Raw genomic sequence first — 14,704 nt, 5'->3', positions numbered from 1 at the left:
CCTGGGTTCAAATTTGGCCTCTGATACTTAATGACTGGGTAACCTTAAACAAGTCACTTTTCCCTCCCTGGGCCTCAGTTTGCTAATCTGTAAAATCACTAGGTTACCTTTGAGGTCATTTCTATTTCCAAATCAATGACTGGATGATCCTAATTGCACACGAGAAATTATCCATAGAATTTCCTTCTGTCCACTAGCTTGCATAATATGACAGAAGATCCTCAAGCAGATCATAGAACAAAATTATTTCACAGCCAGAAAAGACCTTAGATTCTATCAGTTTCAGCCCCTTGCTTTTAGTAGAATAAGGGACTTGAGGCCCAAAGGAAAAAAAAAAAAACAACTTACTCAAGGTCAATCACACAACTACACAGTTGTTTAATTCCTATGTCATTGCCCACCCGTATACCATGGCCATGTCCCAGCTTCCTCATCAGATGTTCCAATGAATTCCAGCCACCTGGGTGAAGGAAATTATCTAAACAGAGTAGAATAACAACAATCACAGCAGCACACATGTATATGGCACTTTAAGGCTTATGGAGTATTTTCCTTATCACAGACTTAGGAAAATTGTTGATCACTTTTTAGATAAGAGGGCTTTGAGGCACTAGGAAGTTAAATCACTTGCTCATAATGATCCATGTGGTGCCTGAGACAGAATTCAAACCCAGGTCTCCGAGCTACTAGTCTGGCATTCTACTTACTATGTCATACTGTCCCTCATGCAGATAGCATTTCTGTACAAACAACTTTTATGATGGAGAAGAATAAAAACACATACATATGTACACATACACAATACATACCTACGTGTTCGTCAGTCATTTCAGTCATGTCCAACTCTTTATGACCCTATTTGGGGTTTTCTTGGCAAAGATGCTGAAGTGGTTTGCCATTTCATTCTCCAGCTCATTTTGTAGATGAGGCAACTGAGGTAAACAGGGTAAAGTGACTTTTCAGGGTCATATAGCTAGTAAGTGTCTGAGGCAAGATTTGAACTCAGGAAAATGAATCTTCCAGATTGCATGCCGGGTACTCTACCCATTGTGTCACCTGGCTTCCAATATACATGCATATATACATATGTACATACGTACATACATACACCCATATAATCAGACCTTTAGATGCAAACATATACACATATAATGCATCTAACTTATGTGCTTTTTAAAAAAAAAAATCTAATAACAATTGAGCCATAATTTGTCCTATGCTTTTATGAGTGGTTAATGGTAAGCATGATAGCAGCTAACATGGTGCTATATGTACAATTCTCTCTCAGAAAATGTTTGTATAAGTGAATAATTTTGTTGTATAGATACCTCAAGTCTAAACTCACAGAAAGCGTGGTTATGGTTCTTATTTTTCAGGCTCTATATTTACTGTAAAACCTGTGATGCTCCTGGACAAAACATCAACAATTCAACTTCTCGTGGAAGCCAAAGATGGTGGAATCCCTTGTTTGACAGCCCTTACTTTGGTGGAAATAGTCATTCAAGATGTGAACAACCATGCCCCTCAGTTCACAATGGAGTACTATAATACCACTGTGAGTGAAGATACAGTCATTGGGACCACCCTGCTCACATTTTCCACTGTCGACCATGACTGGACCCATGAAAACACATATGTGGAATATTCAATCATCAGTGGTAATTTGCAGAACATTTTCCACATAGAAACTCATTTAATTCCCTTAGGATCCCCTTACAAGCGCGTTGGTCATCTCGTGCTGAGTGACCCTCTAGACAGAGAAACTATGGCCTGTCATGAACTCATCCTTCTAGCTTCTGATCATGGTCATCCCCCATTGAATTCTACAGCCATCATATTAATAGATGTGCTTGATGCCAATGATAATCCACCAATATTCAGCTCTCCAGAATACCATGTCCATGTTAAGGAAAGTCTACCTGTTGGTAGTCAGATTTTTGTGGTCTCAGCAAAAGACCATGACACTGGAGCCAATTCCAAAGTCACCTACACTATCATCTCAGGAAATGAACAAGGACTTTTCCGAGTAAACGAGGAAACTGGAGGGATAGATTTGATTGAACCCTTGGATTATGAGGACACATTAATGTTTACTTTAACTGTCCAAGCCTCAAATAGAGGAACAAATAATTTTGCTTTCTCAGTGGTATCTATCAGTGTCCTAGATGACAATGACTATGTCCCCCAGTTCATGTTCTCGAGTTTGAACTGTGTTGTCCCTGAAAATCTGCCTAATTTCTCTGTCATGTGTACAGCACATGCCTTGGATTTTGATGCTGGTCCTTATGGGCACCTAACATACTCTGTTCTGTCATCTTGTTTGATGAATCATGGAATCCCTCATGATCATGACCTATTTTTTATTGACCCATTAACAGGGGATATCTATACCAAGCAAATCTTAGACTATGAAAGTGAAAATAAACACTGCTTCATTGTTCAGGCCGAAGACAAAGGTGGGGCCAAAGCCACTTTGACGGTCCAAGTGGATGTTGAGGGAGTTGATGAATATGAACCAGTTTTCACACAAGACCAGTATTTCTTTAGTCTTCCAGAGATTCATCACATAAGACAAGTTATTGGCAAAGTAGAAGCATCTGATGCTGATGCTGGAATCGATGGATTTGTGCTTTATACTCTTGCAACTTCATCACCATTCTTATCCATTAATAAAACCAGTGGAAATGTCTATTGGATTGGAGATCATCCCTTTATGGGAAGGAACATCAGGAAAGATGACATCATTAAAATGAAGGTAATAGCACACGGTCCCAAAATGGACTCCAAGTCCTCCTCTTGTACTATCTTTGTAAATATGTCCTCTTTAACTCAGGGAGGACACTACTCGCTGTCTGCTAATAGTCTTTCAATCAGCCTCACAGCCTCCATCATCATATTCCTTCTCTTGGTCATCAGCCTTGTTGCCCTGATTTTAAGATATAAACGAAAAGACACAGTGAACTCCTGTGGGGAAAAGAAAGTATCCTCACCCTCACCTAGTAATCTGAGCCTGACTAGTGATCCTGGCATCCTCAAGGACTCCCAGAAAGCTTCAGATGTGGGCAATGGCATTCTTCCCATGGGGTCCATGTCCGAGTGGTTAAATTTAGTAGATATGAGAGAGAAAAAGGATGTGGTGAATCCATGCAGGCATTCAGACTCAAGTGGCCACTGCTCAGTGGAAGGAGATACTGCTGAGGATGAAGAGATCAAGAGAATCAATGAACATCCCTGCCGAAAGGGCTCTGGCTCAGTTCTGAGTGACCGAGGGTCTCAGGTGCCAGATTCTGGAATACCCAGAGACTCTGACCAGCTCTCTTGCCTGTCTGGGGAAACAGATGTGGTTATCACCACTGAAGCCCTACAGAGCAGTTTCACATTTGATGGCATAGGAGAAAGGTGTGATGCCATTTATGCTCAAAATAAAATGCTGTCCCAGACACTCCACAGAATTGGAATAAAAGAGAAAACCCTCATGGAAGATAGGAGAGATTATATATTTTTTTCAAGTGATCAGAACTCAAGGCATGGATCTCTTTCAACTTTAGAAGTTCCCACTAGGGATCAAAGAAGCAGCTATGATTGGAATTACCTCCTTAACTGGGAGCCCCAGTTTCAGCCTCTTTCTTCTGTCTTCAATGATATTGCAAAGCTGAAGGATGAACATTTGCAGGTGCCTGGATTATCACAGGGGAAGAAGTCTTTTGTTTTCCCACCACCTTTGATCACATCAGTGGCACAGCCTGGCATAAAGGCAGTACCACCACGAATGCCAAACTTCTCATCAGGGAAAGCATTCAAGAAATACCCACGTTCTCCCCTTCACCAGCACCTTCACTATCCACCGGCAGCCATGACCCCCAGTTTTTCTCCTTCTGTGTCCCTGTTAACCATGCAGTCTCCTGCTATGTCTCCACTGTTGCCAGATTCTGGATTATTTGGAACATGCCTAGTCAGGACAGCCCATGGGCCCAGGGCAGAAGAAGAAGTCTGTCTGTGAAACCTTGACATTGAGCTCCAGGATACTTTTAGTCAAGAAGGAGTATACTGAAACAAAAACAAAAAACCCAACATTTCCAACCAAACTCCTCAGGGTGATTTTTTCATAGCTGAGAGCATATGACCCATTTCAGTCTGAGTTTGTACAGCACCCCATTTTATCCTCTAAGCTCTCTCCCAAATTTATTGAGAAACTGTCCGATGCCTGACTCTTGTCTTTACCTGCCAGTATTCAGACCTTCAGAATAAACAGTTCATACTGTTGTCCTTTGCAGTTTGTATAGAAACGAGTTCAGAAGGTGAAATGACCTGATGGACATGAATGACCTGCAGACAACTTTAAAGTTTTCTGTGGTGCTCTGTGACCTTAGTAAGAGGTCTAACTTCTTCAAAATACATGAGACTATAGCATATCAGAGTTGCCTTTGTTCAGGGTGATCATAGAGATTGAACAGCTTAGGTAAATGGACTAACTGTGGCTCTCTGACATTACACTTTACATCAAAATAATTGACACCTAAAGACTCACTTCTTGATTTCCCTTCCTTTTTCACCCTCCATGCCAGCCTATTCCATTTGTAGAGTCTAATAATGACTGTAGAAGTGACAGGCACCATCATCTCTTGGGAGAGGAATGAGAAAAAAAAAAGAGAATGGAATTAGCCATCAGTCTATGCCAAAAAAGAAGAGTGTTTCCCAGTTGCTTTGGTCTGATTAAATGAACCAAGCATGTCTGTTCTTGGTATGGGTCCAAGAGTAATGCTAGCCTAAACCACTGGGTTTAAACCTCTGACATGATAAACTTTCTTGGACTTCTTTCCAAAGAGATGAGTACATTTTCTTTTTTCTTTTCTTTCCTTGCTTCTTCTTATGACAGGACACATGAATAGATGTGAAACTTTGGAGATTAATTTATGAAAACTCATTTTTTTTCTAGACACTGCAGTTCCTTGTGATAAAAACAGAGAATGAATAATTTATGCACTGTGTTAACAGTGGCAAATTTATGTAGATAAAAACAAATTAGAGTGATGGAATTAGCTATTCATATAATTTCCTAGTTAGAATGATTTAGTGGTATTTTTTAAAATTAAGATTTTTGTATAAATTTTTTCTACTAAAAGTTTAAAATGAGTTACAAAAGCATACTTTCTGTCTTCTCATGGTATAATCTAATTACCATTTGCTCAGCTGAACTTGCATTCAGTGGTACAGTCAGTACTTTAGCTTTGTATAGATGGATTGTAGGCATAGCAGATGGTGTTGAATTATTGGTACATTCTGCCCTTTGATTATATGGGTTTCAATCCCCTTTCACAGGATGAAGCAGAGAACTTAGAATTCCTTAGAGCTGAAGGGGAAAGTCTTTGAGATCACTTACTTTAACGCCCTCATTTTACAGATGTGGAAAATGGATACCCAAAGAGAACTATATGCAACAATTTTGGTTCCTAGGGCAACAACCCAAACACTATCCTCAAATGAACTTACTGGAAACAAATTTTGTTGAGAATGAGAGACCTAAGACCTTGAGACACCAGGTTTTACAATGGGAGAAATTCTAAGATATTGCCCTGTCAGGAAAAGTCATAATACCTTGAAATACCCCCAAACCAGTGCTGGGAAAGTCACTATTGGAGGAAGATGCAAGACAGAACCAGAGAGTAACTCACTTAGGATATGATTGACCTGAGGGAGAAGGCAGGTTATTTTGTAGCTTCCTATTTGAATGGATTATTCATGATGACTAGATCAGTTCTTTCTGCCAGATAAAGGAATGCTACTACTGCTCCTGTCCTGGGGCAAAGTTCCAGTCCTCTCCACCTAGCTATTATTCCACCCACAAAAGGGAAATCACCTAGCCAAATTTAATTCTAGACCTAGCATTAAACCCCATAATTCCTGGTTCCTTGTCCAGTTCTCTTTTCCCAGTACTACCTACCTCTCTGGGCTGGTTTCCTCAGGCATAAGGGTCCTTCCCTTGATGATGACGATCCAGTGGTGGAAGAATAAGTCTTTTAGACATCATGGCAGTAGTTTGCATAATTATAAAATAAAATGTACAGGACACACTCCCTTCAAAACTAACCCATAGAATTAGTCATGTCTCTGTGTCTTATCATGGGGTCACAAGGGATTGAACATGACTAAACAACTGAACAACTGTGTCTTATTCTTTCCTTGATATTCATGGGAGCAGGACTTAGTAAGCAAGGCTACATATAGAAAATGTATGCACTGTGAGTTCTGATCTTTGTTCTACTAACTTACTAAAAAAGCAAACTATTCTGAGTCCACTTTCCTCCTCTACAACATAATACAGTCCTCACAACAATCCTGTGAGATAGGTGCTACAAGTATCTTTGTCTCCATTTTGCACCTGAGGAAATGAACTCAGTCACAGAGGTTAAAGTGATGTTCATAGAAACATAGATAGTAAAGGTCAGAAATAGGCTTCCAACCTATACCTCGTCCAATTACAAGTGCAATAACCCATCTCACTACAGCACGCTGACTCTCCATAGTTAGTATTGTCCAAGGGAAACTTATTGCTGTTTACTAGAAAGCACTACTAAGAAGGTGTTGATTTGCATAAGATAATGAATTGTATATGTTAGCAACACCATAAATATTCCATGCAGTATCAGCAAATTCAGTTAAAAGCAGTCATCATTAAAAGATCTGTGGATACCCATCATGACTGACCTGATACTTCATCTAAAGAAGGAATTGGTGTCTTGAGTTTTCACTATGGTAGGTGCTATTTGATAGAATCATGAAATAAATACCAGTTCTTACCCTGGGGTCCATGGGTATAATTCAGCAGGGTCTGTGAACTTGGATGGGACAGAATTATATCTTTGTCTTCACTGATGTTGAACTGAAATTTAATTATCTCTCAATTGTGAATTTTGAAAAAATCTTGAGAAAGTTAGTACCTTAGTTTTAATAGTCTGCCAAAGGGGTCCATGACATAAAAGAAGATAAGTACCACTGTACTAGACTTAGTCTAACTATAATAGACTTAACTCTGATCCAATGGGCAGTCAGGCCCTGCTTAAGGAGGACTGCCTGTCAGACATCCCTGACATATGGAGGCATTAAAAGTCTCTAGGGATGGAGATTCTACCACGTCTCTTGGCAACTTTATAGTATCTGATCTCTTTTTGATTCCTTTCAAAGTTTGACTGGAACACACCAAAAGAGTGGGGGAAAGTGTCTGTGTCTAAATTAATTATTGTGGAATTTCTCTTTGGCTACATACCCTGCTTGTAGCTACAGGGAAGGTGTCATTTGCTCTTCATCATGCTGATAGCATCAACATTTCTTTTCCTCCTGTCTGTACACAGTTTGTTTTCCCTAACTCTTCCACAAATTGTATGCTTGCTCATCTAAGTGTGTTCTTTTGTGATTTATTACTCATGCTGGATATGAGTCTGCATTTTTTTCCTAGATATTTTGTAAGAGCTGAAGATGCTCATTGTTTCGAGTCACTTGTTACCATGTTTCAGTGGGAATTTTTTTTAATTGATAGCTTTACTAATGCCCTATCAAATACCAAGAGCCACACTGGCCAACATGATGCTGCTTCAAGTGTGGTTGAGGTTAAAAATGTGAATATGTAAGTTAAGTGTCTGTAATAAATCATGTGTCAGCCTTTTCAACTGGGGTCCTTTTCTTTTCCTAAGTAAACAATATAATTTGTACAGTTTTCCTTCAAGTTTAATATTAACTTGCCTCATATGTTCTGGGTTACTTTGCCGATCTGCACACCGGTTTTAGCACTTTGGAGGGGGTACAGAACTTGTTAGTGGAAAATTATATTAAGCCCCAAATTCATAAGCTATAAAATAAAAGACAGTTGTCTCTGGTGGAATTTTGGCTGCCTGAAGTTCTGGACTTGCTTGTTGGCAGCCTGAGAAATCCTGGTGTAAATCAGGACCAAATGGATATCAAAATTCCATATCCTAGCAGTCACTGGCAACCTGGCATCCACGCAGATTCCTGGGCAAAGAAAGAAGAAGAAAACTTAATCTTTAGGGATTTGATAATTCAGTAGTTATTAAAAATATTTTAAAATTTTTCTATAAACCACTGGCTACCTACATGTATACACATTTAATCTATAATAGATCTTTAGTTGAAGACAGGATTTTTCCAAACAATGTTTCTCCTTAGTTTTAGAACCTCATTTACTGTGCATTCCAGGGACATTTCTATTGGTGAAATATCAATTGTTAATTTAAAGATTTCTTGTTTCCATTCAAACACAGGTCTTTTTCATCACTTTTTTTCCCCTTTGCTATTACTACACAGACCTTTACATGAAGTAAAATGGCATGTAATACCCACAAGAATCTTACCTTCTCCTTCTTGTGACTCACTTTCTCACTACTTTACCTCTACCACCACAAGGGCACAGAGTTGTATGGTTGTATGGGCAGTCCTGTCTTCCTTGCCAAAGGGAATAAATCTACCGGAATGTTTTGGATAAGTGTGAAAGTGCAAGTTCGTCTGTTTGTCTTTTATGAGAAGATTTGAAATGGAACACTTTTATTTTTTAAAGTAATGGGCAAGCTGAAAACCATTTGATTGCTAAAGCTTTTTACATGCAACCAGCTCCCCACCCTCACCCCATGGTGACTTGGTGTCATCGTCCTTGAGGGTTTACCCTCCACTTCCGGAGCTAAAGGAGTAGAGGGAAAAGGACCCACTGTGGAAATGGAAGGATCTTTCAGTAGAATGAAGATGAAATATGTTCAGGTAATCCAGGGAGAGAAAACGTGAAGAAGGGAGGGAGAAAACATTGAAATGTCATTAATGGACATCTGGCTTCACATCCCCCACTCAGGTTCATATTTTAGGCTCAGTCAGATAGTCTCCCCATATTCCACTTCCCTACTTTCCTTCCCCTTCTCTCTTTAATTCCTAACAAGTCACCTCTTTGCTACTAGTCCAAAGACTTTAAAACTATCACTTCAGCTTTGCTCACAGCAGACTTAGTCTGGCCCTAAAGAAAAGAAAGAAACAAAAGCCACCCTTTTAGCTCTTTGTGTTCTAGCACTAGTTGTTGTCCTTCATGTCAGAAGAGGACGAAAATGACATCACTATGTCAGGGTCAAGCACGGCGTGTCCGCCTGTTGCTGATCAGCTGACCAGCACGAACTCGGAATGCTCTGCCACAGGCTGGGCACCAAGAGTCCGTGGGAACATTGGGGGGGGGGGGGGTTCTCTACACTTGCACATCTCACATTTCTTTTGAGCTACTGCAGTTCTGCTTCACTCATAGAACACAGCGCCTTCTTTGATGCAGGCGCACTGTACTGGGTAGTTCTGTGCCAGTGTCTCCCATGTCACACAATCAGTTCCAAATTTCTTTGAAGAGACATTTCTTGAACTAATAGCACATTATAATAGTTCATTTTCCCGATTCTTTCAATTGTTCTTGTCCTCTCCCTTCTTTCCACAAATTATCACATATATACTGTACTTAGCTGTTTATATGCCATGTTATACCTCCCTTTAAGAATATAAACTTAAGGGGTGGTTAGGTGGTGCAGTGAATAGAGCATCGGCCCTGGAGTCAGGAGGACCTGAGTTCAAATGTGACCTCAAATGCTTAACACTTACTAGCTGTATGAACTTGGGCTAGTCACTTAACCCCAACTGCCCTGCATTCCCCCTTCTAAAAAGGCAAAAAAAAAAAAAAGAATATAAACTTGAGAGAAGAAACCCATGCAGCCCACAACACTCTTGAGTGCACCCAAACCAGATTAAAATGTAATTGGGAAGTATTTAACAAAATAAAAGTACTAAAACAGTGATAATATACATATGTGGTTATCTGAGTCAATATGCAGTCTGCAGGCATCCTTAAATATGGTTCATTGGCCCTCTTTTCTATTTGAGTTTGACACTGCTACATTATACCATGCTGACTCCCAGGGAATGAGAAGGCCAAGAAGTTAAGTTTCTGGGAAAGTCCATTTCCCACTATACATAACCTCAGACAACTCTAACTAGTCAATTTAAATACATAAACTGAGAAGTGATAAATGAAAGTACCTAAAAGTAATTATCAAATACTATGGGGCATATGTGCATGTTCACACAGGCATGCATATGAGTGTATACAAATACAGACTTGTGATTTGTAATATATAAATATGTGTATATATATATAAATTTTACAAATATATATGCATATATGTGTGTATATGCATACACACATACATATAAGTGTTACTTTCACATTATGGGATTAGGCACTATCTGGAAAATTAGCGTAAACATTTTTTGGCCCTCCTTTCATACCAGAAAAGAAATCTGAATTACTATAGTGCCAAAGATAAAATATATTGATATTATACAAAGTATTATATAATATAGATATAGTTTATGCATTTCAGAATTTCTAAACCTTTTCTGTGTCATCTGTTGGCCTTCATATATTGTTTGCAGCTTCTGCAAAACTCCCCAAATTCCCATTTAATTTCTTATCCTTATATTAAAACTACAATGAGAAAAATCTCAATCTGGAAGGGATAACTCTGGGTGTATGTGTTTCGCAGTACCTTGCACATTGTTGTTCTTAATAAATATTCATATGAAATCATAGTGACATGATCGTATAGCCTGCCTGTGAGTTAAATGGGATTTGTCTATTGGGATGAGGAAAATAGCATGACCTTGGAAGAATTTGCACTAAAATGTTTGGGGGGAGGGAGGGAACAATGGTAAGCATAACACCCTTTTGATATCCAATCAGCATATGTCTATTTCAGAGAAAATTAGGACTTCCCACTGCGCCAAACTTTTCTCATTTTACCTAATACCTTTGCCAAAGACAAAGTGAGAAATGACTAATGGAGATAGGTTGAGAGGTAGAGTAGAACTAAACAAGATATGTACATGAGCATCCCTTTTGATGAGTTAGTGCTATTTCAGGTACAGAATTCAGTGTATTTTGTCATTAGACAGCAAGCCCTCAGAGCAATAGCCTGGACTCAGCCTTACTGTGCAAGGTGAGGAATTTTAGAATGAATGAGTACATGCATGAATGAGGGATGAGTATTCATGGGTGTGCATATGTGTGATACAGAAGGTAAGGTGAATAAAAAGGGTAGCAATTCTAAAGTCGATCTATTCAGCCACTTATAAAATATTAAAAATAAGAGTTGGAAGGCATCTTGGGGTCATTGTATCCAATTTCCACCCAGATCAACAACAGCTGATTGGGTAGGGCAGGGATCCCATTTACAATAGCTTCAAGAAGTCTTCCATGCTTTTCCTAAAACATGTCCAGTAATAGAAAACTTATTCTCTAAGGAGATGGTCCATTTCATTCAGAGGTAGTTCTAATTTAAAGAAAGGTCTTTCTTTTAGTGAATAAAATCCTTCTCTCTACAGGGAGAAAATTTCCATCCATTGATCTTATTTTCACCCTCTAGACCAGGAGTGGGGAACCTGTGGCCTTGAGGCTACATGTGGCCTTTTAGGTCCTCAAGCTCAACCTTTTGACCCAGTTCAAGTTTTACAGAACAAATCCTTGTATTAAAGAGATTTGTTCTATAAGGTTTGGATTTAGTCAAAAAGTCACTCTTGAGGACCCCTGAGACTACAGGTTCTCTACCACTGCTAGACTTATGCAGAATATATATAGCGGGAAAACCACTAAGAAGATATTATTCAATGTAGGTACACCAAGGTTATAAATCTCCCCTTTTTTCAAGGTCATCTGTGGTCTTAATTTCTAAAGCCAAATACTTTTCAGTCATCAATCTCAATTTTTTTTTCCATGTGATATTTAAGCTACTGGCTACCCTATTTTTTTGGATATGGTTTCCTTTCTTGGCTTCTCTTTTCTTTTTCTCTCCCTACCTGTCTGGCTGTTGCTTCTCAATTTAATTCTATTAACATTTATTAAACACCTACTGTGTGCTTATTGGTATCCACTGGTTCAATTTCTTCTCAATTTCCTAATGAAGGCATCCTCTTTAGGCCCTGTCCTCAGTCTTTTTTGTCTTTCTACCTTCCCTTCTGCATTAGGTCAAAGTAACCATTTCCCTCAAAGTTTCCTGCAGCATTTTGTCTGGATCTCTCCTTTGCCTTTGTCACATCATATTTATATTATGCTTATTTGTGTAAATGGCTTATTATAGCCTAATTTAACTATAAGAACCATGAAAAAGCAACCCAAGACTGAAGGAACAGATGAATTGCAAATCAGGACTTTAATTCTGGGAAACGATGCATACCTCTCTAGTTTAATTGATATTCTGATGTCATGGGCATTAGTTAAATTAATTATCAGTTAAAGCATAGATGCTTGAAAATGATAAGACATGGAAGTCCATGAGAGACAGTCCAAATGTGCTTTCATTAGTCCAAGTCTCAGAATTTTCTTCTCTTGGCTTTAATCAGTTTTCTGATTCACTCTGTGTGACTGCTTGGAAATCATGGAAGCATAAACTTACATGTATGTCTACTAAGATGCAGTGAAAAGAATGCTGAATTTGAAGATAGAATACCTTGTTTCAAATCCTGACTTTGCTGCATTGTGACTTTGGGCATATAAGTTCTTCATATTTAGGCCTCAGTTTCCTCATCTGTAAGATGGAGTTGGACTTCTGAGGTACCTTCCTCCATTAAATCTATGATCCTACAGTGCAGATGGTTTTAAGAAAACATGTATCTCTTGCCCCTAAAATTCACTGGAATAGGGCTGTGCCTTTGGTAAACTCTGCCTCATAGGCTGCACTCAGTGATTCCAATCTGCAATACCAGTGTGGATAACTCTCTTTCCCTCCCATCTTCATTAATTATAAGTCACATTTTGTGATTTATTACCATTATTTAATCTGAAAACTCAAGAACTGGAACTCTGGTACTTGAGTTTATGCAAAATATCACTGACCACTGAAGCAGACAATAGTTGGGTCTGATGCCAGACTGGGCTCTGATGCCTGAAGACTTCTTGGAAAAAGTTGACACATTCACAGAGTATTCCAATGATCTTTCACAAATATGAGAGTGATCAGAAAAGACAGAATAGAGTACTTAGGTTGCACTCTGTGTTCCTGACACTACAAAATTCCTCATTAGTTTATTCTAAGCTCTAAGTATTTCTTTGGCTTCTCTGGATAAACTTTGGACCTAGATAAACTTAAGCAGCTAGGTAAAACTGATATATATGTGTGTGTATATATATGTATATATATGTAATACATATTGATATAATATATCAATTTATATACTTATATACATAGGAATAGGTAAATTGCATTTAGTAATAACAGGGCTTCATATCAGGTGAAATTTAAGACTCAGATTTATATGTGAATGGGATAGAGAAAGAAAACCATTATGTTCTTCCGGATTCTATTAGAAATTATCCTTTCATATTCCATCTTCAAAGAAAGATGTGTGTGACATTTACTTAATATTTACTTATGACATCAGATTTCACTTAAAAATATGTTTCCTAGAGTTTGGCATTGGTTAATGTCATACATAGGATCTATTCAGGAGAGAGTAGTGGATTGTTCTCATGAGAAGCTTTAATACCCTTCCAAAATTGATTGCCCCAGGTTAAGAGTAAGTAGTTATCCATTCTGACATGAGGCTCAAAATGCAATAGGAACAGCATCCTTGAAGGGATGTTGTAACACTCTGATCTAGAAGCAAAGCCATGAGGGATGGGCTAGAGATCAGAGTGAGTCCCTATTTACCCATAAAAATTCAAGTATCTTCATCATTGAAGTGACATGAAAAAGATTTATCTCTTAATAGAAATGGCTTCATTTAGGTATTTATGGTTAAGGTTAGAGCATTCTGGGTATGGGTTATGATCGGTGCATAATGGAGCAGAAGTGCTATATGACAGTAGCTACAGGGTATCTTGCACCATGTAGTTGGATGGGCAGCCCCCTGATTATGGTCCATCACTACAAGTACCTTAGTAAGAAACTAGGGACAATGAGGTGGATTGAGAAGTGGACAAGAAGAAGGGAGCCAGTGTGCATATGGGAAATTGTGTAGCTTTTTCAGTGACCCCATGACATCTCTGACACAACCCTTTGTCAAGACATCAATATTGTTCCTATGGTGCTTTATAGCTATAAATCACAGGATACCCAAATCTCCAAAGGGCTGCAGGTGATCCAACTGATGGACCCTTCAAGACTTCTTGTACTACCAAGAGTAACTTAAGCATGTATGCACGCATTATATGCGTGCATGTGTGCACGCACGCACACACACACACACAGAACTCAAGACATCATGAAGGAAATGTGAGATCAGAAAAGAAGGTGGTCATGAAGGATTACAGGGGGATAACCCAAGTTCTGGGTTAGTAACCATGAAATGGTAGGATACCATTGAGTAGCTCCTTTTTGAAAGATGTATAAGAGGACATGAGCAAGATTCATATAAGATGAGAAGTTGAAGAGGAGTTACAATCTACTTTAGTGGTGGAAAGCCAATATCAACCTTGATGACAGATCTTGTTTGTTATGGTCAAGATTTATTAGTGTATCCACAGAATTAAGGAATAGGTTTCTGAATATGCTAAGCTGAGGATTATGCCCTAAATGCCTGGAGTTGCCCCACCATGTTGGTTCAGACACTCCAAAGAAAGGCCATATTTTAGCAACAAGCCAAGTGTCCTCTCTTTTCTCCCATTCTACCTCTAAGTACAGTA

At 38.8% G+C, this 14,704-nt stretch overlaps 1 protein-coding gene across 1 annotated transcript in view; it reads left to right on the top strand.

Moving 5' to 3' along the window:
• The window catches only part of DCHS2 (dachsous cadherin-related 2), a 351,174-nt gene extending 343,510 nt beyond the window's left edge, over window positions 1–7,664 (top strand). Inside the window, exon 20 of the mRNA XM_069105586.1 lies at window positions 1,377–7,664. Coding sequence (XP_068961687.1) covers window positions 1,377–4,000 — 2,624 coding nt within the window. The 3' untranslated portion in view covers window positions 4,001–7,664. The remainder of the gene's footprint in view (window positions 1–1,376) is intronic.
• The last annotated feature ends 7,040 nt before the right edge of the window (window positions 7,665–14,704 follow it).

Source organism: Petaurus breviceps, unplaced genomic scaffold, assembly GCF_028583685.1.
Source record: "Petaurus breviceps papuanus isolate PSGF00001 unplaced genomic scaffold, PetGlider_PUasm1.0 76, whole genome shotgun sequence".
In the NCBI taxonomy this organism is placed as follows: Eukaryota; Metazoa; Chordata; class Mammalia; order Diprotodontia; family Petauridae; genus Petaurus; species Petaurus breviceps.
Note: the sequence above shows the minus strand (reverse complement) of the source record. Positions and strands in the feature narration are given on the sequence as shown.